The sequence below is a fragment of the Panulirus ornatus genome, chromosome 2, assembly GCF_036320965.1.
Source record: "Panulirus ornatus isolate Po-2019 chromosome 2, ASM3632096v1, whole genome shotgun sequence".
Lineage (NCBI taxonomy): Eukaryota > Metazoa > Arthropoda > Malacostraca > Decapoda > Palinuridae > Panulirus > Panulirus ornatus.
In genome coordinates, this window is record NC_092225.1 from 31210168 (window position 1) to 31236669 (window position 26502).

The 26502-nt window shown below is 36.7% G+C and overlaps 1 protein-coding gene and 1 long non-coding RNA gene across 2 annotated transcripts; one reads left to right on the plus strand and one right to left on the minus strand.

Annotated features, from left to right (window-relative positions):
• Position 1: 1 nt before the first annotated feature.
• LOC139755800 (40-kDa huntingtin-associated protein-like) lies at positions 2-19508 on the plus strand. Its single transcript, XM_071674419.1, has 8 exons — positions 2-177; positions 2851-2897; positions 4904-5049; positions 6107-6253; positions 6821-6950; positions 8249-8351; positions 11832-11956; positions 16993-19508. The coding sequence occupies exons 1-8, from the start codon at positions 107-109 to the stop codon at positions 17160-17162; spliced, it is 939 nt and encodes a 312-aa protein (XP_071530520.1). The 5' UTR covers positions 2-106; the 3' UTR covers positions 17163-19508.
• Positions 16941-25780, minus strand: LOC139755834 (uncharacterized). The gene is made up of 2 exons (XR_011714177.1): positions 25419-25780; positions 16941-17142 (listed from the first exon to the last, which is right to left on the minus strand). It is a non-coding gene; the product is annotated as an uncharacterized lncRNA (long non-coding RNA).
• Positions 25781-26502: the final 722 nt, after the last annotated feature.

Consider the following 26502-nt stretch of genomic DNA (forward strand, 5'->3'; position numbering starts at 1 on the left):
TTAGAAATATGTAAATGATAAGTATTGTTACAGAGATGTATTTTTCTTTGTTATTTACGAAAGGAAAGTTCGTTTGAATGACATATCTGTCATAACTGGAACAGAGATGGAGTCGTCTGCAGTTGTTGGAAATGATTTCCTAATACAGTACAGAAATATTTCTTCAAAATTGAAAAAGTAAGTATTTTGTATTATGTTGTTCATGTATTTGAATAGATGGTTATGTATCAGTTTAGCTCAACGTTCATATTAGCTTTAAATAATAGTTAATTTTGATCAGGGATACTAGTGTGGTATTGTGAAAATATACTAATGGTTGGGGGAAAGTATGATGGACAACATTGCATTCTACTGAATTGCATTGAGTAAGGCAATAGCCGCATATAAGAAAAAAAATGTGAGGCCAGTTAAAATGAAAGTAATTTACTTGCAAAAAGAAGAAAAAAAAGCCGACAGAACCTATGAAAACCTCACTTTAGATCTTCTGTATCTGTAAACAATGAAATTTACTGGAATTCAAGAGGATGGCAGTAGTGTAGATCAGATATACTTGAGATATTGGAAAAGATATGTTTGTATCTACAGTTTTAAGATAGGAGGATAGGTTAGGTTAAATTGTGTAGTGAATAGTGGCACATAATGGAAAGAATGGCATTGCATTATTAGGATAGAAGTCACAAAACAAGATCAGATAAATGAATACAGAAAGGTAATGAAATGTTTACTGTAAACAGATTTCAATATTCATTTGAGTCCTGTCCAGTGTTATAGGTATTACAGGTGTATTTCACCAACATTGCTGCAATCCTCATGGAATCTATGGATTTTATAATTTAGGGAGACCTTTGATATTCACTATTCTATTCAATATATGCCTGTCACACTTATGATTGAGCACTATGCAAATGGCTCTAGATGTCAACGTACAGATAACATGACCATGCATCCCCCAGCAACAGAGAAATTATAATTTGTTATGTTTGTATCATCATTTCGGGTGCTGGGAGGTAATGAGGTTTTTATAGGATCTGTTGCTGTCTTACAAGTGTATTGCCTGCGTTCACCTTAAGGGATCCCAACTTTGATATTCATAAATGACACACTCATCACAAATTATGTTCCACAACTGGTATTCTCCAAACACTGCATTGGCAATGCAGAAAAGAATAACTTAACATCCAAAATAAATAGCTATGCATTGCTAAATTTGATGAGTATTTCAAAGATGTGATGTGAAAAATTAACCATCTATCATGAAGATTCTGTTTGTAAGATTACAGAAGGAACTGATTTATGTACTGGTATGAATGGCACTGGGCTAAAATTGAATATGAACTGAACAGACATATCAGACTTACCTTTTCTAAAGTAGTTTTTTTTATTCTGAATTAACTTACTCGATCAAACCACCTCACGCCACATATTTTTATTTTCTTATTGTTATTATACTTGATTGCAGTTTCCTGCGTTAGCGAGGTAGCGCAAGGAAACAGACGAAAGAATGGCCCAACCCACCCACATACAGATGTACATACATAGACACCCATACATACACACATACATACCTATACTTTTCAACATATTCATACATATACATACATATATACACATGCACATACTCATACTTGCTGCCTTCATCCATTCTCATTTCCTCCCCGCCACAAACCACATTTATACAGATAGATAGATGGATAGATAGTTTGATATAGAAGTATGGAAGAGGGTGAATGATTTGGTTATATGTTTTAGGACAGTTTTTTTTATTAAGGTTGATTGAATAAGAAATGAAATAGCAAAAGTTGAGGAAGTAAGAGGAGTATGTATGAGATAGTAACAAAAAAGATGTCTACCCCAGTTAGGTTTCATACATGCTGTAAATATTGTACTAAACAATCCTTTTTCCCTGGACTGAATTGCAGTTTTAGTGTTAACCAACAGATAATTTGTCTTGTCTACTTCTCTCCTGATAGGCTGTGGTAGCAATAGGTTTGGTAATTTTTTCAACCCCCAAATCCCATTCACCGTAAGATTCATGTAGATTTTCTCAAATTATAGTCATATCTTGGCTTTCTTTCACTGTGTCTTGATGTCTTTAATTTGCATTTCATTGATTTTAACATTGTTACCCATATATTGGACCAGCTCTGGGGTTTTTGTAAGTCGCTGTGAAATCATGGCCATTCTCTGCTCATTACATTATTATTACCTGGAAACACGTTGAAGTATGAATTCAGCCTTTCTGGTAATTTATTTACTTTGATTAAAGATAACAAGGGTCCCAGGACTGAGCTTACTTAACCCACTCAGAAAAGGCACCTATATTGCTCATATTTTTTCCATTTTGTAAGTAGTTTGATCTTTCTTACTATTCCATTATTATGTTCTGGGACTTTGTGCTTCAGCTACTTTAGGTGCTCATGGGAATGTGGTTATCTTCCTAAGTGAAAATAGTCGAGTTGAAATCTTCAACTTTAATTTTTGTATGCTGATGAGTGTTAAGATGCTTTGTCACATGATGCATGGTGAACACAACATATTACTGGAATTTTATTTCTGCCACATAGCATTACAGTGATAAATTTGTAAAATAATAGCATTACAGTGATAAATTTGTAAAATAACTGAACCATTATGAACCTATTGTAGGTGTTTTTGCCCTACTGATTGTAAATATTTTTGTTTTAATGCCATGTTTTGTATCAGATATTACTCCATATCATGTATGAATCCACAGTATGTGCTGAACCTTTGGTGCCAATAATTCATTTACAGAGAGGTTCTCCTTTATGTGTAAAGTAATTATTTCATATGATAATCAAACAAGTTTTAACCTTAGACTTTGACTTACAGACGTTTTCTTCGAAAGCCAAATGTAGCAGAAGCAAGTGAAGAGTTTGGTAAGTTATCATTTTGAAATTTATCTCTCTCTCTCTCTCTCTCTCTCTCTCTCTCTCTCTCTCTCTCTCTCTCTCTCTCTCTCTCTCTCTCTCTCTCTCTGTACTGATACAGACCTGGGATTTAAAAAATTGATTTCACCAGAAAACCAACTATTTTTGCTGATGATGTGTATGACTATATAATTCAGGAAAGTTCTTTGAAAAAAAAGGAGGAAAGGAGGAAATGCAAAGACTGTGTGGAGAAATTATTATGCACTGCAACCTCAGCCACCATCCAGGCTTGACACACATCCTTGAACTAGAAGCATGATATATGAATATGCATACAAGGGCACTCCTCAACTTACATAATTACCCATGTAGAGGAATTAAGGGTTTAATGGAATTACTGGATACTTCTGTATTCTTATAATTTACTGTCTTTTATATTGAAAACTTTCTTGTGTTTGCTAGTAAAATTACATTGATATTTAACACTTGTTTGAAAAACAAGGAATATATCATTGAATTGAAATGATATGTACTTTAGTGAAAGAATATTCAGAAAATCAGGAAGAGTTCTAAACTCACATTTCAGAACAAAAACATTGCATTTATACTTAAGCACAACCATTACATTTGATTTACATTTCATTAAATGAGAATTAGTTTGCATTGATTTGATAATTCTCTCATGAGCAGAATTATGACATCCTGATAATTAGTGTGATTTTGTTCCCCTCTTCAGATGTGTCCTTCAGTAACCTATTAGAATCCAGCTCACAACCTTCAGTTACCTTGAATAGACAGTTGTTCCCACTGAACTAAACACCAACCTCATGTGACTCAAACATGACATTCACACCCCACACTAATAACATGAACACAAACTAAATGCCCTGAGAACACTAACTGGCCTCAAATTTTGACAAGAAAAAATATCCCTTAGGATCCTCAACAAAACAGTTCTTCTGGTCTACTGTTAACTACTACTTACCTGCTTAGTCTTATATTCCCTTGAAAGTAAATATAACAGTTTCATACCACACCAAATAGAGCACTCGGAACCAGAACAATCACTGGCTGCCTAGCAGCAACAAATATATCATGTCAACATGCCTAGCATTCAGTTCTTTGCAATCACAAGACCCCACTAACCCAGAGTACTCCATAACTAACCCCCAAGTAAAAATATAAAGCCTACCCATGCCCTCACATTTTGATAGCCTTTACTTGCAGATCCCATCCATAGCAGATTTAACACTACAAGATGCATTCACATTGAAATGACCCAACAAGTACTAAAGAATTACTCTCCCAACTGCCTTAAACACTAGCCCACCAGACACATCCACCTGAAACCACGCTTCTCAGACAAACATGAATCATACTTTTCTGTGTATATTCTGGACATTAGTTATCCCTCCATTATTACAAACACCAGTTCACCACATCTCAGGACTCTTCATGCCCACAGTGAAGACACTGAACAGTTAATTCTCATTTGCCCCACACTCTCCCGACATAGACACATACAAAGCAACACTACACTTTATGACTCATGGTACCACTCATTGGATGTGGCTTGCTTCCTAAGCAGTGCAGGAGTTTCATGATGATAGAGGGAACTCCTGGGACCCCTTGACCTGATCCTGGGTACCTGCCTACACTAGGACTCAGAATATGCTGTTTAAGCTCACTGTGTATTTGAAGTTTTGTGATGTGTGACAGTGATGATATACTACTGTTTTGACTAATGCAGGTATGGCTAAAGATATTGAACTTGCTGTAGGAGGGAGAATACTTTATGGAGTGTTCATTTTATTCACAGGGACTAAATTCATTTACATTGTATTTTCCTGCTGAAGACTACTTGTTCATGATGCTGTTCTACTTTTTTGAACCGGCTCTTCTCTTTCTTAAGAATAGAAACTGCCTTTTTTTATGATAAAAGAAAATAAAGATTTTGATAATAGATATACATATAAAATATTTTGACCCAGTGTTCAAAGTTAGTATTGTTCTAGGTCAGTTAGCAAGAGAGTTAAGTGATGGAGAAGCATGGGCACAAGCTGGTCTGTGTTGTGTAGCTGTTGCCAGGTGTGAACAGACATTGGTTAACCCAACCACAGAAGTCTCAGCCATAACTCAGGCAGCAAGATTCTTTCTCAAGGTAAATTAGATAGGTTAATGACTTATTAACCTGTTTATAATTGAAATAGTGTATGGGTGCATAATAAAAATTTGGAATTTTTCTCATGCATTATGTAGACAAAATGGATGTACCTGAATTTTATGTGATATACACTACTGTCACATACAGTTTCACTGGGTATCCCATATGATATCTCCTCCATTTATCCTATTTCTTGTAGACCCCTTCTAAGCTAACACTTTTCAAGGACTTCATTATTCTAACCTTCCCTTTTAACTCATACTTCTTCCTTCCTTTTTATCCTTTCATGTCCTGTTGTTTCATATTTTAGAATTTGTTTCCTTTTTCTCCAAGCCATCTTGAAATTAATACTTTTTTCAGCAAACAAGTTTTAAGTCATAACATTTTGTCAAGCTGCATTCTCCCTTTTCTCTCTCTCTCTCTCTCTCTCTCTCTCTCTCTCTCTCTCTCTCTCTCTCTATATATATATATATATATATATATATATATATATATATATATATATATATATATATAGGAGGGTGAAAGGCGTGCAAGGAATAGAGTGAATTGGAACGATGTGGTATACCAGGGTCGACATGCTGTCAATGGATTGAACCAGGGCATGTGAAGCGTCTGGGGTAAACCGTGGAAAGTTCTGTGGGGCCTGGATGTGGAAAGGGAGCTGTGGTTTCGGGCATTATTGCATGACAGCTAGAGACTGAGTATGAACGAATGGGGCCTTTGTTGTCTTTTCCTAGCGCTACCACGCACACATGAGGGGGGAGGGGGATGTTATTCCATGTGTGGCAAGGTGGCGATGGGAATGAATAAAGGCAGACAGTGTGAAATGTGTGCATGTGTATATATGTATAAGTCTGTGTGTATATATACGTGTACATTGAGATGTATTGGTTTGTATATTTGCGTGTGTGGACGTGTATGTATATACATGTGTATGGGGATGGGTTGGGCCATTTCTTTCGTCTGTTTCCTTGCGCTACCTCACAGTCGCGGGAGACAGTGACAAAGCAAAATAATAATAATAATATACTTTGGAGTGTTAAACTTTCAGGCCGAAGTTGTAAATCATCAGCTTCACTGCCCTAGCTTCAATGAACATCTTATGACAGCAATTAGCTGCTTCCAGCATGCTATTCAGCTTTACATCGATCAAAAGAAGACAGCACTTGCGGCATCACTTGCTGTAGAGTTAGGACAGGCAAGTTATATGATTGTGATGTTTCTTTACTTGACAGTATACCAAGAATATTGGTGTTATGAATCCCACTGCAGGTCTTGGTTACAAAAATTATGTAGAAAATTTCTTTATAATCAAATACAACAATCCCATCACTGCTAATACTACATGTCAGCACATCAATCTCTCCTGGTATTTCTTCACAAAAGTCTCTTCCTAGATACCTTAGTTTCACCCTTCTCTTTTCCCTTATATCATTTTCTCTCTTCCAAAAATGTGTAAATCGTCACCTTCACCTCCTGATCAGAAATCTCACCAGCAGCCCCCTCTCAGCACATTCACACCCAAGAATCTCTCTTTTGCACTCTTTATCAGTTATTACATAAGGCAGTAATGCTCACTGACCATCTTTCATACTCACCAAGTTATATGTAACATTAGAAAATATAATAGAATATTTAAGATATCAAATTCATTATGAATTGTAATGTATCACAGAAAGGTTTCGATCACATTTTTGTTTTAAATGGTGAAGGCCTGGTACGGTAGGCATATTCTAAGAAAAATTATGATTTGTTCAATTTTCAGGCCCTTCGGTCATTAGGACGACCATCAGAAGCCCTAACTCATTTGCGTGTAGCAGCTGACCTCCATTCAGCTTCTCCCATTCATCATCTCACATGCCTTGGCTACATTGCCTCTTGTAAAATAGAGCTGGGTTAGTATTTTTTCTCTAACAGTGTTGCAGAAAAGGTTAAATATCATAGACTACATAAAGTTTTTCAGACATCTTAATAGTTATGTAATATGCCATTTATTGCCATACCATGCACATAAATCTTATTTTATGCTTCTTTATGTACTATCTTGAGATGTTCGCGTGTGATAAGAATGTAATGTTATTCTTAAGATGCCCTTTCCTTGAATAGCTTATACATGAAAGAAAAATTGTGTGCAATGTTCTGTCAAATATGCTTTTGAAACTGTATTTGTTTGCCATGTTGATACTCTTTTGCTATTAGGAAATGGAAGTACTGTTACAAACTTTTTTTTTTTTTACTTTTCTGACTCAAAAACTCTTGACATTTCTAAACATGGCACTTGATTTCCTTAGAAGGCAAGTTAGTGAATTTTTTTTTTTTAATTGGGTTGATAATATAAGGAAGGACAATGTGAGAGAGAGGTATGTTAGCAAGTGCAATCTGAAAAAATTATTTGAATGAAGAAAACCTGAAATAGAGGACCTGTGTCAGAAGTGAAGGTGGAAAGGAGAGAGACAGAAGGAGTTGGAAGGATGGAGTAGAGGCTTTGGGGTATTGGGGACCTGAACATTCAGGAAGTTAAGTGGTATGCATTAGATGTAATGAATTGGATTGGATTGACATAGTGGAGGTGGTTGTAGGGGGTGGGGTGTACTATTATTGTCTGAACCAGGGATATGAAATGGTTAGGAAAACCTTGGAGTTAGTCTATAAGGCTTGTCTGTGGATGGAAGGCTCTGTACATGATGGCCAGAGATTGTTTGTATGCGAATGAAATCATTGTTCATATGTTTTTGATGATAACTAACAAGGATGGGAAAGGCTGTTATGAAAAAAATCCATTTATCACATTCACCTTTTTCATGTCAACATACGATTACATAATTATGGTAAATGTAGTGTGAATGGTATGAAAGAATTGTTAGGGTATGCTATGCATAGGATTTTGGAAGAGGTACTCATTAGAAATGAGAAATGATCATAAGTAGATTGTCTCTGATGTGAGAGACAGTGTAAAGAAGTATCTTAATCAAGTGGGACCAAATACAATATAGAAAAAATATAAGATGTGCCTCAACTCTGGATTAGTTAAAGGGTTCTGTAGAAACCAACCTGCAGTGAAAAAGAAAAACAATTAATGAGGGAACATAGTTAATGGAATGTTATTTCATACTTCCAACTTTTACTTTCCATTTTGCCTCTAAAAGTTGTAACATTCAAGGAAAAGTTAAGAATATCTCCTATTTTTGTCCAGGGGACCTTCATGGAGCTCTGATGATGTTTACACAGATATCATCCAATATTGAGCAAGCTGAGGGACAGATGCTTACAAGAGCATACAAAGACATTCTAGCAAGGTACAAGTATTTAGTTTAAAAATTTTATTAATTTTTGTTGTGGAACATATTCAGTTCTGCTAACTGAGAATTCTTGATAGTTATCAAATCCTATTCATGATAATGTTTACACCAGATATATTCTTTTTCAAAGCTTTATATATATATATATATATATATATATATATATGGTATTCCCTGGGGATAGGGGAGAAAGAATACTTCCCACGTATTCCCTGCGTGTCGTAGAAGGCGACTAAAAGGGAAGGGAGCGGGGGGCTGGAAATCCTCCCCTCTCGTTTTTTTTTTTTTTTTTTTTTTAATTTTCCAAAAGAAGGAACAGAGAAGAGGTCCAGGTGAGGATATTCCCTTAAAGGCCCAGTCCTCTGTTCTTAACACTACCTCGCTATCACGGGAAATAGCGAATAGTATGAAAAAAAAAAAAAAATATATATATATGGTATTGCATATATATATATATATATGGATGGTATTGCAGTGGAATCTATTAAAAATGGGGGTGACTGTATTGTTGACTGGTTGGTAAGGTTATTTAATGTATGTATGACTCATGGTGAGGTGCCTGAGGATTGGCGGAATGCGTGCATAGTGCCATTGTACAAAGGCAAAGGGGATAAGAGTGAGTGCTCAAATTACAGAGATATAAGTTTGTTGAGTATTCCTGGCAAATTATATGGGAGGGTATTGATTGAGAGGGTGAAGGCATGTACAGAGCATCAGATTGGGGAAGAGCAGTGTGGTTTCAGAAGTGGTAGAGGATGTGTGGATCAGGTGTTTGCTTTGAAGAATGTATGTGAGAAATACTTAGAAAAGCAAATGGATTTGTATGTAGCATTTATGGATGTGGAGAAGGCATATGATAGAGTTGATAGAGATGCTCTGTGGAAGGTATTAAGTATATATGGTGTGGGAGGCAAGTTGTTAGAAGCAGTGAAAAGTTTTTATCGAGGATGTAAGGCATGTGTACGTGTAGGAAGAGAGGAAAGTGATTGGTTCTCAGTGAATGTAGGTTTGTGGCAGGGGTGTGTGATGTCTCCATGGTTGTTTAATTTGTTTATGGATGGGGTTGTTAGGGAGGTGAATGCAAGAGTTTTGGAAAGAGGGGCAAGTATGAAGTCTGTTGTGGATGAGAGAGCTTGGGAAGTGAGTCAGTTGTTGTTCGCTGATGATACAGCGCTGGTGGCTGATTCATGTGAGAAACTGCAGAAGCTGGTGACTGAGTTTGGTAAAGTGTGTGAAAGAAGAAAGTTAAGAGTAAATGTGAATAAGAGCAAGGTAATTAGGTACAGTAGGGTTGAGGGTCAAGTCAATTGGGAGGTAAGTTTGAATGGAGAAAAACTGGAGGAAGTAAAGTGTTTTAGATATCTGGGAGTGGATCTGGCAGCGGATGGAACCATGGAAGCGGAAGTGGATCATAGGGTGGGGGAGAGGGCGAAAATCCTGGGAGCCTTGAAGAATGTGTGGAAGTCGAGAACATTATCTCGGAAAGCAAAAATGGGTATGTTTGAAGGAATAGTGGTTCCAACAATGTTTTATGGTTGCGAGGCATGGGCTATGGATAGAGTTGTGCGCAGGAGGATGGATGTGCTGGAAATGAGATGTTTGAGGACAATGTGTGGTGTGAGGTGGTTTGATCGAGTAAGTAACGTAAGGGTTAGAGAGATGTGTGGAAATAAAAAGAGTGTGGTTGAGAGAGCAGAAGAGGGTGTTTTGAAATGGTTTGGGCACATGGAGAGAATGAGTGAGGAAGGATTGACCAAGAGGATATATGTGTCGGAGGTGGAGGGAACGAGGAGAAGTGGGAGACCAAATTGGAGGCGGAAAGATGGAGTGAAAAAGATTTTGTGTGATCGGGGCCTGAACGTGCAGGAGGGTGAAAGGAGGGCAAGGAATAGAGTGAATTGGATCGATGTGGTATACCGGGGTTGACGTGCTGTCAGTGGATTGAATCAGGGCATGTGAAGCTCCTGGGGTAAACCATGGAAAGCTGTGTAGGTATGTATATTTGCGTGTGTGGACGTATGTATATACATGTGTATGGGGGTGGGTTGGGCCATTTCTTTCGTCTGTTTCCTTGCGCTACCTCGCAAACACGGGAGACAGCGACAAAGCAAAAAAAAAAAAGAAATATATTATTTTTTTTTTTTTTTTTTTTTATACTTTGTCGCTGTCTCCCGCGTTTGCGAGGTAGCGCAAGGAAACAGACGATATATATATATATATATATATATATATATATATATATATATATATATATATATATATATATATAGGCGGGAAATGGCAAATAGTATGAAAGAAAGAAATATATGAATAAAGGCAACAAGTATGAATTATGTACATGTGTATATATGTATATGTCTGTGTATGTATACATATGTTTACATTGAAATGTATAGGTGCATGTGTGGACTTGTATGTATATACATGTGTATGTGGGTGGGTTGGGCCATTCTTTCGTCTGTTTCCTTCTGCTACCTCATTAATGCGGGAGACAGCGACAAAGTATGATAAAATAGAAAATATATATATCCTTGGAAAAGGGGCATATCATTTTAATCTCCAATTCTTTTGAACCTTTCATGTATTTGACCAGGATGTATATGTGGTATTCTTCAGTCTATTGCCACCACATAATACATGCTGATGCATTATGATAACACAGTGTGGAGATTAGAGAAAAAAGTACATGTACGAATGGTCCTAACGTAACTGAATTCTAGCTTTAATTTTTTTCAATGGTTAAGGCTAATTATGGATGTTGCTGCACATTCCTTACCTCCACTTTATGAAACTAGTGTGATCACCGTGGATGAGATTTTAGTATCTGGATTAATGACATCTAGCTTAAGCCGTGTAATTTGTTACTGGTTTACTACTTAATGCAGTCCATCTAGGCCTCGATGGATGCTATTATATATGTTCATTATTTATGGTTACTTCAAAATTCAGATCTTGTGGATGCTTGTGAAGCAAGGGTAGTGAGTGGAGTGAAAAATGATGAAATTTAAGAGTTAATGTGGGATGTTAAAAGAATGGCTGTTGGAAAAATTGAAAATATATCTATCTCAAGGATAGCTGGGATTTTTGCAGAGAAGAGTGATAGTTCAAAATTATAAGGATTATGGTAAGCAGTTTTGAATGAGATTTTGTGATATTTGGGTGTGCTGTTTGGAAAAGATTAATAAAATATATAGACTCTAATAGAAATTAAATGCTTTTTGTAAAAAAAAAATGTATAGTGAAAGGTATTAAATGAGGCACATTTTGTATACAGAACTTTTTAAAGAATTTTTCCCTCTGATGAAAATTTTTTTGGAAAACTATAGTTTATGGAAATCAGAGTCAATAGTGATGGAGTTTTTGTTTCTGTTAGTTGTGTTTATCACAAACTAAAGCATAATGTTGTACAGTAGTAATGTGAACAGAGAAAAGATAACAAGCAGCAAGAAATATAATATGGTTATTATTCTTTTCCAGATGTGAGATCTCCTCCTTGCTCATTCTCCTAACACTGCAGCCATTACCACAGCACACTAAACTGCCACATGCACGCCTCCTTGAAAAGTACTCTTGGACCACACCAGATCTACAAAAACTTGATGGTAAATATTTTACTTCTTTTTCCAAATGAGTTTTATAAGTGCACTCGTACCCCACATAATGTCTTGTTGTGTTCCTGAAAAGTTTACCACTAATCAAAGTTATGGTGTTTTTTCCCAGAGACTCGTGTTGTATAAGTGGAGATAAGTTCCTACAGAAAGAAATTTTTGCCTTGAAATGTAATAAAAACAAAGTTAGAAAGACAGAGAACTTTTTTAATCATATATAAAAAATCCTTTGATAAATATTGCTGTTTAAGATAGATTTGCAGGAAGGTAAAGGAATATTTAGGAGTTATTATGCTGGATGGGAAATGCAAATGCTTATAGATCAGGATATGTCAAGAATAAGGCCAGTGGAAATGGATAACTATTGTTGTATGTTTGGAAGTAAGAGGATAAGTGAAATGAAGATGTGAGAAGGTTATGTGGTGCGATAAAGTAATTGGATTGGTGTACAGATGAAAGTCTTTTATATTGGTATGGTCATCTATAACATGGAAGATGATAGGTTGGAAAACAATGTATGAGCATAACATAGTCTTATTAGTAGAGACAGCGACAAAGCAAATTTTTTTTTTTTTTTTTTTGCTTTGTCGCTGTCTCCCGCGTTTGCGAGGTAGCGCAAGGAAACAGACGAAAGAAATGGCCCAACCCACCCCCATACACATGTATATACATACGTCCACACACGCAAATATACATACCTACGCAGCTTTCCATGGTTTACCCCAGACGCTTCACATGCCTTGATTCAATCCACTGACAGCACGTCAACCCCGGTATACCACATCGCTCCAATTCACTCTATTCCTTGCCCTCCTTTCACCCTCCTGCATGTTCAGGCCCCGATCACACAAAATCTTTTTCACTCCATCTTTCCACCTCCAATTTGGTCTCCCTCTTCTCCTCGTTCCCTCCACCTCCGACACGTATATCCTCTTGGTCAATCTTTCCTCACTCATTCTCTCCATGTGACCAAACCATTTCAAAACACCCTCTTCTGCTCTCTCAACCACGCTCTTTTTATTTCCACACATCTCTCTTACCCTTACGTTACTTACTCGATCAAACCACCTCACACCACACATTGTCCTCAAACATCTCATTTCCAGCACATCCATCCTCCTGCGCACAACTCTATCCATAGTCCACGCCTCGCAACCATACAACATTGTTGGAACCACTATTCCTTCAAACATACCCATTTTTGCTTTCCGAGATAATGTTCTTGACTTCCACACATTCTTCAAGGCTCCCAGAATTTTCGCCCCCTCCCCCACCCTATGATCCACTTCTGCTTCCATGGTTCCATCCGCTGCCAGATCCACTCCCAGATATCTAAAACACTTCACTTCCTCCAGTTTTTCTCCATTCAAACTCACCTCCCAATTGACTTGACCCTCAACCCTACTGTACCTAATAACCTTGCTCTTATTCACATTTACTCTTAACTTTCTTCTTTCACACACTTTACCAAACTCAGTCACCAGCTTCTGCAGTTTCTCACATGAATCAGCCACCAGCGCTGTATCATCAGCGAACAACAGCTGACTCACTTCCCAAGCTCTCTCATCCCCAACAGACTTCATACTTGCCCCTCTTTCCAAAACTCTTGCATTCACCTCCCTAACAACCCCATCCATAAACAAATTAAACAACCATGGAGACATCACACACCCCTGCCGCAAACCTACATTCACTGAGAACCAATCACTTTCCTCTCTTCCTACACGTACACATGCCTTACATCCTCGATAAAAACTTTTCACTGCTTCTAACAACTTGCCTCCCACACCATATATTCTTAATACCTTCCACAGAGCATCTCTATCAACTCTATCATATGCCTTCTCCAGATCCATAAATGCTACATACAAATCCATTTGCTTTTCTAAGTATTTCTCACATACATTCTTCAAAGCAAACACCTGATCCACACATCCTCTACCACTTCTGAAACCACACTGCTCTTCCCCAATCTGATGCTCTGTACATGCCTTCACCCTCTCAATCAATACCCTCCCATATAATTTGCCAGGAATACTCAACAAACTTATATCTCTGTAATTTGAGCACTCACTCTTATCCCCTTTGCCTTTGTACAATGGCACTATGCATGCATTCCGCCAATCCTCAGGCACCTCACCATGAGTCATACATACATTAAATCAAAATAGCAAAATGAAATAAATAAATAATTAGTAGAGCTCATAATCCTTCTTTAACAACCAAACAAACTTTCACAGTATGTAATTTTTGCAAAATAGATTTTCAACAATTTATCTATCTTGATTTTAACGATTTATTTATGTTTTAACAAAAAAGTTTTTGTTGATCTATCTTCTTTCAACAAGAAAAAAGAATTTTGATTAAGATATATTTTACAAATGAGATTACCAGTATTATATTAGGGAATGTTTCGCTGAGGAGAAGTGAAACTAGGGTTACTTTCATGTGTCTGTGTCATGCTGATTAAATGTATCTTCATCTAATTTATGTGTTCTATGTTTATCACTTGTTGCATATTTACTCTTTTGCTTTCTTTTTTAACATTGTTATAAGTGTTGTTCATATTGTTAATTTCATCAGTTGTTAGGTATTTATGTTGTGTACATTGATCCATGTACAGTAACCAATGTATAGTTATATTGTCATTGGCTAAGTACAAATCCCTCAAATTTCCCTCGTGATATGACTTTTTTATTTGTTTTTTTTTATTATTTTGCTTTGTCGCTGTCTCCTGCATTTGCGAGGTATTTATTATACTTGATCGCCGTCTCCTGCGTCAACAAGGTAGCACCAGGAAACAGATGAAGAATGGCCCATCCACCCATATACATATAGATACATAAATGCCCATACATGCACATTTATACATACATGTACATATATATCAACATATACACATATACATGCAAAGACATATACATATTTACATGTGTATATATTCATACTTGCTTGCCTTCATCCATTCCTGGCACTACCATGCCCCACAGGATACAGTATCGCTTTCCCCTACTTCAGCAAGATAGCGCCAGGAAAACAGACAAAAAATGCCACATTTGCTCTCTCACAGTTTCTAGCTGTCATGTGTAATGCTTATCATAATTATTTTTTTTTTTACCCTCAGAACCCCTTTTTTTGTTAGTCAATGAGATTTTTTTTGTATTTATGTTTTCCCTTTAATCTGTCTTTCATACTGTTAATGCTGTTTTTTTATCTTCTGCATATACTCTTGTTACATACCCCATGGCATCACTTAACCTGTATTAACATTCTGAGAAGCTGCAGGATAGTTGTTCTTTTGCTGAAGAAACCAGATTGTTTCTCACTTAGATAATTATTTACCTTCATATATTCAATTATAGTGTCCTTGTTATTCTTTCAAATTATTTTACAAACTGTACTGGTTGGGGCTGCAGTTTGATGGGAAAGTTCCATCCCCTTTCTTGTGTAGTGCAATGATTTTCATTCCTTCTATCCATTAGGTACAACCTTTATTCTTAGTGGTTGCAAAACTTTTTCAAGAGTTTGACAAATCTTTCTTACAATTTCTCATACGAACTTTTTATACAAATTGTCTGGGCCCTGAGTTTTTGATGCATTCAGTGATTGATTTATTTTGTAACATCCTTACTCAGTGCTGCACCTAAATGTTAGAGAACGTTTGGTTTCATTTCATGTTTTTGGTCAAGCCTCCTCTCACTATGCATTGTACTCAGGCATTTATTTCTCACCCTCTTCTAAACTTTTTTTTCTTGGACTTATGCCTTTCATTTATACAACACCAACAGTACTACTATACCATCATACATACCCATCTTTGCCCTCACAAACAGTGATCTCTCTTTGCTCACACTACTCAATGTGCCCATGACCTTAGCCCCCTCACTTCACATGTCAAAGTTCCATTTGTTGCCATATCCTCCCAAGTATCTAAAACACTCCAAATGATAGTATGAAACATTTCATTTTTGTCCTTTGCATAGTATGGTTAGGATTTTAGGTTTGGGGTGATAATCCTCATTTCATTCTCAGGTAGTTATTCGTTTATTTGGTACTCAAATTTTTTTTTAGTTTTGTTTTAGACAAAGAGAGAGTTCATCGTTTTTCATGAGTATTTCCATTTCCTACCACATTGAGATAGCATTAAGAACAGAGAAACAGTGTCACTCACCCATCTACTCTTCGACTGTCATGTATAATGTACCAAAACCAGAACCCTCACCCTCAGTCAAGCTCTACAGATCATTCATTGGTTTCTCTTAATGACTATATACATTTTTGTTTCAGCTCATTGATGGTGCATCATCTTATGCATGCCTTTCATTCACCAGAATGTTAGGCCCAGATAACTCAGAGCCAGATAACTCAGAGCCTTTTTCACTTCATCTCTCCATCTTCTTAGTTTTCTCTTTCTGTACTTTCTCATGATAACATTGGGAGTATTATTTTATGTACTACTTACTTTTTTCCAAGGCTGTTAATCCTGAAGATCTCTTGTTTTTTTGATGATTTATACGACCCCTTGTTAACTATATTTACCCTTACCTCACACTTTGGCTCTCAGTTCAAATCTTTAGCATCTGTTGATGATAACATATGACAGGAGGAAAGCATCTTTTGGTAGGTGAAAGGTAAATATCCTTTGCTGGTACTTGCTGTCATTATATGAAATGCCCTCCCCCACTCTTTCATATTCATTTAAGGTTTCTAGCACTCTGTATTAAGTCGTTAATCTTCTTGTTGATTACTGATTGATGATTATGCAATGCAAAGTTAGGTATAAGCCTTTTTTAAGATTATTGCATTGAAACCTTATTACTGATGCAAACCATCATGCTGTATAAGAGCTAGTGGGGTTGGTACAAACAGTTATTAATGAGAGTTTATAGTATCTATTAGAAATTGATCCCCTGAGCCTTAGAGTAGGTTCTTTTGCATGTTACGTAAGTTGTATGTTAAGAAAGAAAAGTAAATGATGATTACTGGAAGTACTTTTTAATGCATCAAATTATACTTTTCTTTTGCCACAGTGCCATATGATGATGCTGAATTAGTGGTCTTGCTACAGTCTTTGGTGTTAGCATGCCAGGGCCGAGACTCCCAAGCTCTTGCCACTCTTAGTCAGCACATCACACCTTTACTGGGGCCTGAACATCTTCACTTGCTTCACATACTTGTCACTGAAATGAACAGAACCTAGATGAAGAAGCTTTACCATGACACTCATCAAATGAAGTAAAACCAAACTACAATACAATCTAGTTAAGTCTAGAAAATCCACTTTTATTTTTTTAATAGTAATGGAAGATGAAGACAGACAGCCTACTTACCAAATTCCCATCTTCAAGTGGTAATGGTAGGATTTTTTGATATTTGAAAACCCTACATGCACTAATCACATGGCTGAATTAAGCTTTTTTTTTTTTTTTCTAGACTGGACAAGTTTTTTGGTCATTCTCATAAGATTGCTTATTCCAGACCTTTTGAAAGAGGGGCATTTGTAATTAGGTTATTCTTTTGAGATGGTCTTCGTCTTTACAATCAAAAACACTGTGTAACTTTGTATTCATTCATTAGCCTCAGTTATTTTTATTATTTTTGTTTATAGAACTTTTACATTTTTTTTTTTTTTTTTTTTTTTTTTTTTTTTTTTCCAAAAGAAGGAACAGAGAAGAGGGCCAGGTGAGGATATTCCCTCAAAGGCCCAGTCCTCTGTTCTTAATGCTACCTCGCTATCGCGGGAAATAGCGAATAGTATGAAGAAGAAGAAGAACTTTTATGGATTACATCAATTAATTAAGAAATGTGAACTTCTTTTGTGCTGTTATGGAAATTATATCGTTAAGGATTATAGAAAACCAATAGGAAAAAGATGTTATGATGAGGGAAAGCAAAATGAAAACTCATTTTTTATCATATTTGCTTTAATTTTACGAAAGAATTTTATATAGAAAGAAGAAAAAGTGTGATGATTATCACAGCAAATTAATTTGATATTTTTCAACAGCATGGCACAGATAAACAAGTCACCCATGGATTTTATATAAATGTTGGCAGCACTTTATATTATTTTCACTCATTATCATTAAAAGTAGTGCAGAGTAATCCAAAATTATCTTAATGGAAAGAAGAAATTACAAGACAAAAACTGAAAATAACAAAATTAAAGAAATATTCAAGAAAAAATCTTAGTAAGGGCATTAAAAAAGGGTTTATAAGTGATATGTAAAATAACAGTCATGATAAGGAAATATAGAAAGTGAACCATAGACAATAATGTTACAGGAATTTAAAAATGCAGAAACATACTTTCAAGACAAGAGACATAAAGGTGGCATTATACTAGGACTAAATTTTCATTCACCTAGAGATTAGCATGTGTCCCTGTGGTGCATGACCCAGACTGCAGAGGCCCTTCCTTAGATCAGGAACCCTACTGTGTAAGAGACAGTTGCCACTGATAAGTATATCATAAGAAGAAAATACATGGGGAATTTCAGATTGTCAGTACTCTGGAAATATATCCACAGTGCCAGAACTGAATCAAAACATCTGATTTGTGTCACAAGTATTCAGCCTGATATGGTAGTTTAATACATTTTTGAAGTTAATGATGCCAAAGAACTCATTGCTGTTGATCAGAATAATGTGTCATGTGTGATTTTCAAGAAATAAGGCTGAATTTGTGGGCACTACCTCTCTTGTGTAAAATGAAGATAAACAACACTGATGTTGTATATATATATATATAGAGACTAGAAAAATCTGCAGTTCAGTAGTTTTATTATATGAATACAGTTTTATCTTTAATTGTTTCTCCAGCAAATACTGTAATAAAGAAGATAACTTACTGTGATAGAATTAATTATTCTCACATTGCAGATAATGAAAGGCAGACCACTAGATCACCTGTTAACTGCAAAAATTTAACACTCTTTGTTGATAATGCTAATGTTAGTATTCAGTACAGGTATTATCTTAGGCTTACCTGTCTGAAAGTTGCCAGTTTTCATTTAAGCATGCAGATGACGATCATAAGAATACCACCAGAAAATGAAATTAGTGAGAGTAAGATAAGTAAGATATTAAAGACAATTAATCTCTCAGTGAAGAGACTAACTGCATGCTTGCCATTGAAAACAGTTGAAGATTAAGTAATCCAGCATTAGTACAATACTGGGATTTTTTTGTTGTTATACAAGAAGAAAATGTGTAATGTGTAAATAGTAAGGGAAATTAACATGATGAAATATGAATGTGAGTTGTTGTCTGTGGGCACAAATGAATGTATGAATGGTCATCTTTCTCTCTTCATATTTGTATATATTCATTGTCAGTACTGTATATTGATTTGTAAATACTCTGAAAAAGTACATATACTGAAGTACCTGTTCAATTTTTTATATACAGTATTATTGTAAAATATACCCTTGCTTTAATATGAAAAATTTTATATCTTGATCAGTGTATATAATGAGCATAGCTTGAAATATCACATTGTAAGTATGCGGTTATTCAAAATGCAAAATAAAGAATTTTACAGAGATTCATTCTTTTACCTAAGTGAATCCAGAATTTTTATTATGAGTTGATATTTTCAACATAGAATGCAATGAAAAAAATTTTACTTTAGTAAATTTTTAACAATATATTTTCATTATCAAGATACAGTAAAAACACTGCCCAATATGTCTGAATACATAATGATTGCAGTATATTGTACTTATGTAAAATGAAGGTCAAGATCATAGAATATTTTATTTATATCTTCATGTGCCCCACCATCCACACTTTGAATGATGTTGCATCCAGAATTATTCATAAGCTTTTCAATTGCTGCTTGTTCCATACATTCAGTTGCTGATGACTCAACATTATGCCAATCCTGTTTACTAAAGGGTTCTGCATATTTATTTGACAAGAAAGAAGCAAGAAATCTGAACATTTATATTTCTCAGTTATGTGATCATTACTCTGTACTTGTGCTCATATTCAAAAGAAATAACGACTGAATAGGGTACTCTTTGGTTCATGCCTATGATACCCTTATCCAACTATCTTTAGATGGATTATGTTTTCTGTAGCCTCAAAAAACTGTAGATTCCTTGCTCATGTCATGCAGCTTACCTTCTAAAAGTTGTGTGTAACTACATTGGTAATAAAGTGTGTGGTATTTGGTAATTCTATAACATTGCTTTAAATCTTGGAGTGAACAATTTAATTAGAAACTGTATCATTTCTATATTCAAATTTGCATCGTCTGAATTTTCATAGCTGTTCCATATCAATTCTCTTGATGTCACATGTAATGCACTGAAACTACACCCCCTTATCCATAGCCAGGCCTGTCAGACCTCTCCATGGTTTACCCCGACTGCTTCACATGCCCTAGTTCAGTTCATTGACAGCACATTGCCCCCTGTGTACCACTACATCACTTCAATTCACTCTATTTCATGGATGCCTTTCACCCTCCTGTACATTCAGGCCCTGAGCACTCAAAATCTTCTTCACTCCATCATTCCATCTCCAATTTAATTAATCTTCCTCCTCCTTGTCCCTTCCACTTCCGACATATTTACTCTTTGTCAACCTCTCTTCATTTTCCTCATATGTCCATCATTTCAGCACACCCTATTCAGCTTTCTCATAGTAATGCACTTGTTATTATTGCAACTCTCCTTTATACTATCATAACTTACTAAAGCAAACCTCATAAGCCCAGGCAGTCCTCCTTGCTTTTCACATCCCTCATGACCTTTGCATCATCTGCAAACATATTCAAGTAATAGTCCATACCTTCAGGAAAATTATTTACACAGATCAAGAAGAGTAATGGTCCTAGACCAGAGGACTGTAGCACTCCATGGTTCACCTCTGCCCATTTAATCAGCCTCCCATGCAGGACAGTGACATGCTTTTTGGCTCTCCAAATACAGAATGTCCACACAGCCTTCCCTATCGTTTAGGACTTAGCTCTCTCTCTCTCTCTCTCTCTCTCTCTCTCTCTCTCTCTCTCTCTCTCTCTCTCTCTCTCTCTCTCTCTCTCTCTCTCACAGAATTCTGAGAGGCTTGTTACACATGTCTTTTCCATGACACCATGCTGTGTTTGAATACGTTTGTAAGATAAAGCCATGTAATAATTATCGCCATAACAACAGCGGTGATGTGCTGTTTTCCTTCCAGTTGGCCACTATCGTCTCTGACTCATTACTGGCGACAGTAGTATCATATTTGATATGATAACTCTCCTCCACAATGGATGGCAACGTGTCATCTTATTGTGTGTGGTATGATAACTCTCCACGTTATTTGTAGTGTATCGTCTTACCCACCAGACAGTATTGTGTGGTATATCTCTTCTTCACGTTAGATGATAGCGTGTCACCTTACCCACAAGAAATTATGTGTTATGGAGAGTGCTTTGAAGGCTTGGGGCCTGTACATGCAGGAAAGTTCAAGACGTGAGAGGGATAAAACGAGCTAGAGCAATTTGGTATACAGGAGACGATACCATGCAGTTCGGCTGAATCTAGGCTTATGAAGCGGTAAGGGGAACCAGGTTTGCTGGACCTAGTTGTGGATATGGGGCTCTGGTTTCGGTTCATTTGTTATACATCGTAGGTAGAGAATTGAAGTGAGCGATGAGGCCATTTATTCGTGTGTTTGTAGACTAGCTCGTTATTGCGAGAAATTGCGAACATGAAAGCATACACACACACACACACTATATATATATATATATATATATATATATATATATATATATATATATATATATATATAATGTGTGTGTGTGTGTGTCAGGCTGTCATCTGTTGTTCTAGACATTAATGCGGGAAATGAGTTCCATCCCGAGCATATTTGGGTGACATATCGATTTCATTTGTCAACACACGTGGATCTAGAACTCCTCATAACGAGGATGCCAGTGGGTAAGTCTCGGCTGAGTTGACAGAAGATCTCTTTAACGAGAGAAAACATGGTCTGAGGTACTAATGTTTCTCTGGTCAGAGTGGTGGTATAACAGTTTGTGTTCATTGGATATTCAGGTGATCTCGAGTTCAGTTTCGAGCACATATGGTGGATGAAATAGATTAAACATTATATATATATATATATATATATATATATATATATATATATATATATATATATATATATATATATATATATCCATTTGGAGGGAAACGTTCTCGATTATATAGCCCCATCAAAGTGACAATATTGCACAAGTCCGTAAATATAAGCACTGACTATATACACGTCAGTGATAAGTCCAGTAACTTTTTAGAAGAAAAACGATTTTCAAGTGTTCAAACACGATGAGGTATAAGCCTGACAATCGTCTTTCCTCTGGTGTTTTATATTTTAACTGGACATCAACAATCCTGCCTCAAACCCACCAGCGGTAATGTTATGAAGGAAAATTAATGCAGTTTTCATTCTTTCATAAACAGTTCCACAACCTGTGAGCGGCAGGTCTCTGACCCAGATGTCCCAAGATCTTGTGAACAAGTGTAGCTAGTGTTGCAATTATAGATTCTTGGAAGTACACTCCAGAGCGTGGCAAAACAATGAGATAAGTCCCACATTACTACAAAGGAAGACAAAAATATCATTGTGTGCTTTTAGGTGATAAGGTAATTAATGATCCCACTGTACCTTATAATGTATTGATTGCTCAGTATGTAAAATTGTTTTTACCCCTCGGTGATCAATTACTGCGTCCAACAGATATTTTTGGTAAGTGATGATGTAATCCTAGTCTTCTTTCTGTCTTGTCCCAGTTGCGGTGAAAGACAACATTTGTGATGGAGACCTCCCCAGGGTGTGAGATGTGGCCAGACCTGGTTAAGAGTGCCGCAACCGTAATGATTTCCTCGATAACCCAGCCCTGTAAGGTTAGCCATTTGGACTTTAGGCCCATAGATTACTAGAGTCATTAAGGCTGTCTCTCTCTCTCTCCTCTCTCTCTCTCTCTCTCTCTCTCTCTCTCTCTAGAAAAAAAGGTAATTCTTGGACCACATACGAGAGACTCTCTGTAATGATTCCATGAAAAGGGATGTACTTGTACCGAGTAGAATGCTAGGAATTTGTTCATATGTAGGAAGGTGAATGGCTCTTGGTAACGATTCGTCACCTGTTCACCTGATTGGCCTTATTTATCCCGCAAAAATTCAAGAGAGTACTGTGTTGATAACTCACTCAATTTCTAAGATCACTCATCCTCCAGTTGCAACCTGATGTGGGTTTAAAGATAAAGGGGCAAAGAAAACGGTCCACCAAGTGCACTATTATACATTATGCATCTTCATCGATAAATCAACTGGGTAAAGCACGAGGTTACTGAAATTCGTTGCTTTTGTACTCCTTTACCTCAGGAAGGCATTTGATCCCATTAATCATCATTCTTGTACATAAGGCTGACGAACGATACTGTTATCTTCGGGTCACTGCTGATATGGCTTGACAGCATCTCAGAAACTGGAGACTTTTTATACGCTTCAGGAATACCTCTTAACCTGATACCTCTTCACCTCAATATTCTCTCTCTCTTCCAGCTTGCTCACCTCTGATATGGTCTCCAGTAAGTGTGTTCTGTACGTTTTATATTTTATCTAAAATCAAAGCAAGACCATGCTATCATGAAACATGTCATCATTTACTTGCCCATGAAAACAAAGGGTTTGAGAACTGTCATCAACATGAGAACATACAATTATTGTCACGACATGAGAACATACAATTATATCTGACGACATGGTTACTTTGACTAATTCATGTCTTGAGAGTCTGTCTACAAGTTGCACATTCTGATACATGACAGCTTAGCTTGATCTAGTCATGCGACAGCTTAGTATTAGGTGACAGCCCTTGAATCCAGATAACGTAGTATGAAAACCGGATATCTGGCAGTATAAGCGGGGGGCGGCGCCAAGTAGATGGCCTTCACTGGCACTCAGGGAATCTATCGGCACTTGAGGGAGGTTACCTGGCTTACAATTCACTTGTTTCCATGTTGGAGGTATCAGTCACGGACAAAAGTCCACATTAAGACCAGGCTTTAATTGAACTATAAAGACGTTACTGATTAAAGAAGACACTAGGAAAAGTTAGAGGAAACTAAAGACTTGTCTTTTTAAAAATACCGGGTCTTAGTTACTGGGAAAGACATGAGATGGTAAAGTTCCAAAGCTTCGAGGTGTAGGGAAAGAATCAATTATTGAAACGGCCACACCCTTGAGTTGCCAACGGCCACACAGTACTCGTGTGACGCAGTAGTTTGCCGAGTATCGTTGCTAGGTCCAGCTAATGGTGAGGACACACTATTCTACCTATCTATTTATATACCGATGTAACTATCTATCTCTATTATCATAAGCTTTATCTTCAATGCTGTGTGTCCTCATTTGGAATATTCTTTTCAGTTTTGGTCATTCTGCTCGGGGAAAAAAAATATGGACAGAATGGTGATTAATACGTCGAGCGAACAACATGTTTCTTTGACAAGCTAATCCTCTGAAAGCCCATTAAAGTACTTGAATCTTTTAAGCCTAGAAAATAAGGTTAAAAAGAGATTTGATGCTAGTACTCAAATTTATTAAACGCTTTGATGATTTCCCTCTAATAAGCTACTTAAACACTAATTTTACCTCTAATGAGGCGAAGTGCCGTTTCTTCAACAAGACGTTTAACATATGGAATTGTTACTAATGACAGTGGTCTGGCCTGGTGCATTTTCATATGCAAACTAATGTTTTCATTTAAATTATGCTTCATCATGGAAAAATGATTTGAAACTTCGTGGTATTCACCGTTCCTGATCAGAATGTCCGTCCTACAAGCTGACAGAAAACACTTTAGTCCTTTCTGCAATGACAGGCTGTGTTCTCGATCCATGCTTATTCTCCCAGCGGGAATGCAAGATTGTTTATCTTTAGCTTCCTGGGAATTCTGCATCATCCATGTTTGGAAGTTTCTCTAAACATATCAAAAGTAGTATCATTTGAAAAGCGGTTGGCAGTAGAATGGCCTTCAAGGCGATAGATAACATCCTAAAGCGGTAGATTGGTAAGCATGAATTATTGTTACTTTGATCTATCACTTTTGAAGAGTAGAGTTTTGCCTTCGTTAGTAGCCACTTTCAACATCTTTTGCTGACATCGAAGCGGCCTATCAGCTTATGTACCGATTAACCTGATTTGAGCTATAAACAGCAATTGCGATGACTTCCAACCTTTATCACTATGATAATGAATTATACCATAATCATCAAACCTTGCCCTCATATCACGTGATGCCTAGCCCATAAAAAAAAGAATAATCATGGTGATACACAAATTTGACGCATTTCCGCTCTTATTTCAAATCACCAAAACCACCACTTGTACATGATTTCCTTTTTCTGAGCTCTTAGAAAGCAGCATTCAAAAGTCTTTTATGTATGGCTTACTGTATAGTCATGAATTCCCGAAATCAGCGTCAGCTTACAGAGTTGCCGTGTTCAGCATCTTACTCCCAACCAGGATAGCAAATTCCACCGGCACCCGCTCGCTATACAGGCGTGACGAAATGTGAAAATTATAGCAATGTCTGGCAACTGCCTGGCTGCTTCTGGCTGCTCGTGCCAGTGCTCAGGTTAGCCACTTAAATGCGCCTTGGTTGTTACTCGTTAAAATGCCACCCACAACATTCTAAAATAATACCACCTATGACAGTTATCTTCACATTATATCTTTAAAGGCTCAACGGTGTAATTTATTTACTTGGTTTTAGCTGCTGCTGATGATTTGAAACCTTGACGGAAGTGTTTCTGAGCTGGGTTTGTATTGCTAGCTTATCTAGTGATACTAGATTAGCAATGTTTAGTGTGTTCTTGCACTCAACACTTAGTTTCTTAGTAAGAAGAAAGAATATATATATATATATATATATATATATATATATATATATATATATATATATATATATATATATATATATATATATATATATTCGCCATTTCTCGCGTCAGCGATGTAGCGTTAAGAACAGAGGAATGAACCTTAGAAAATCCTCACTTGGCCCCCTTCTTTGTTCCCTCTCTTGGAAAAGTAAAAGCTGGAGGGGATTTCCAGCCCCCCGCTCCCTCCCCTTTTAGTCGCCTCTTACGACACGCAGGGAATACGTGAAAACTTGTTTGTGTACGTAAGGAAATTTATGTGTATATTTCGGTGTTGTTGGATTTGTGCCCTCGGGAACTTCGTATCTCATTCTATCATGTTTTTTTTTTCGTCATTGTTCGTATCAGTCACCTTGTTTACTGATCAGTTCCTCCAGAAGTGTTGTCTCATTCTTCATGACTTTACTGTGTCGTTACCTGTCGTCAAGTGGCTTGCTTCTCTGTCTTATCGGTTTATCTCAACGTCAACGTAGCCCTGTATACGATAAAAATCTACTGTTACATTCGGGTGGTTTATATTGTGGTGGGCATCTTGTCAACGGTAGCACTAAAGATTGAGAACAATCATGATTCATCATTCTCTGATCTGATTCCT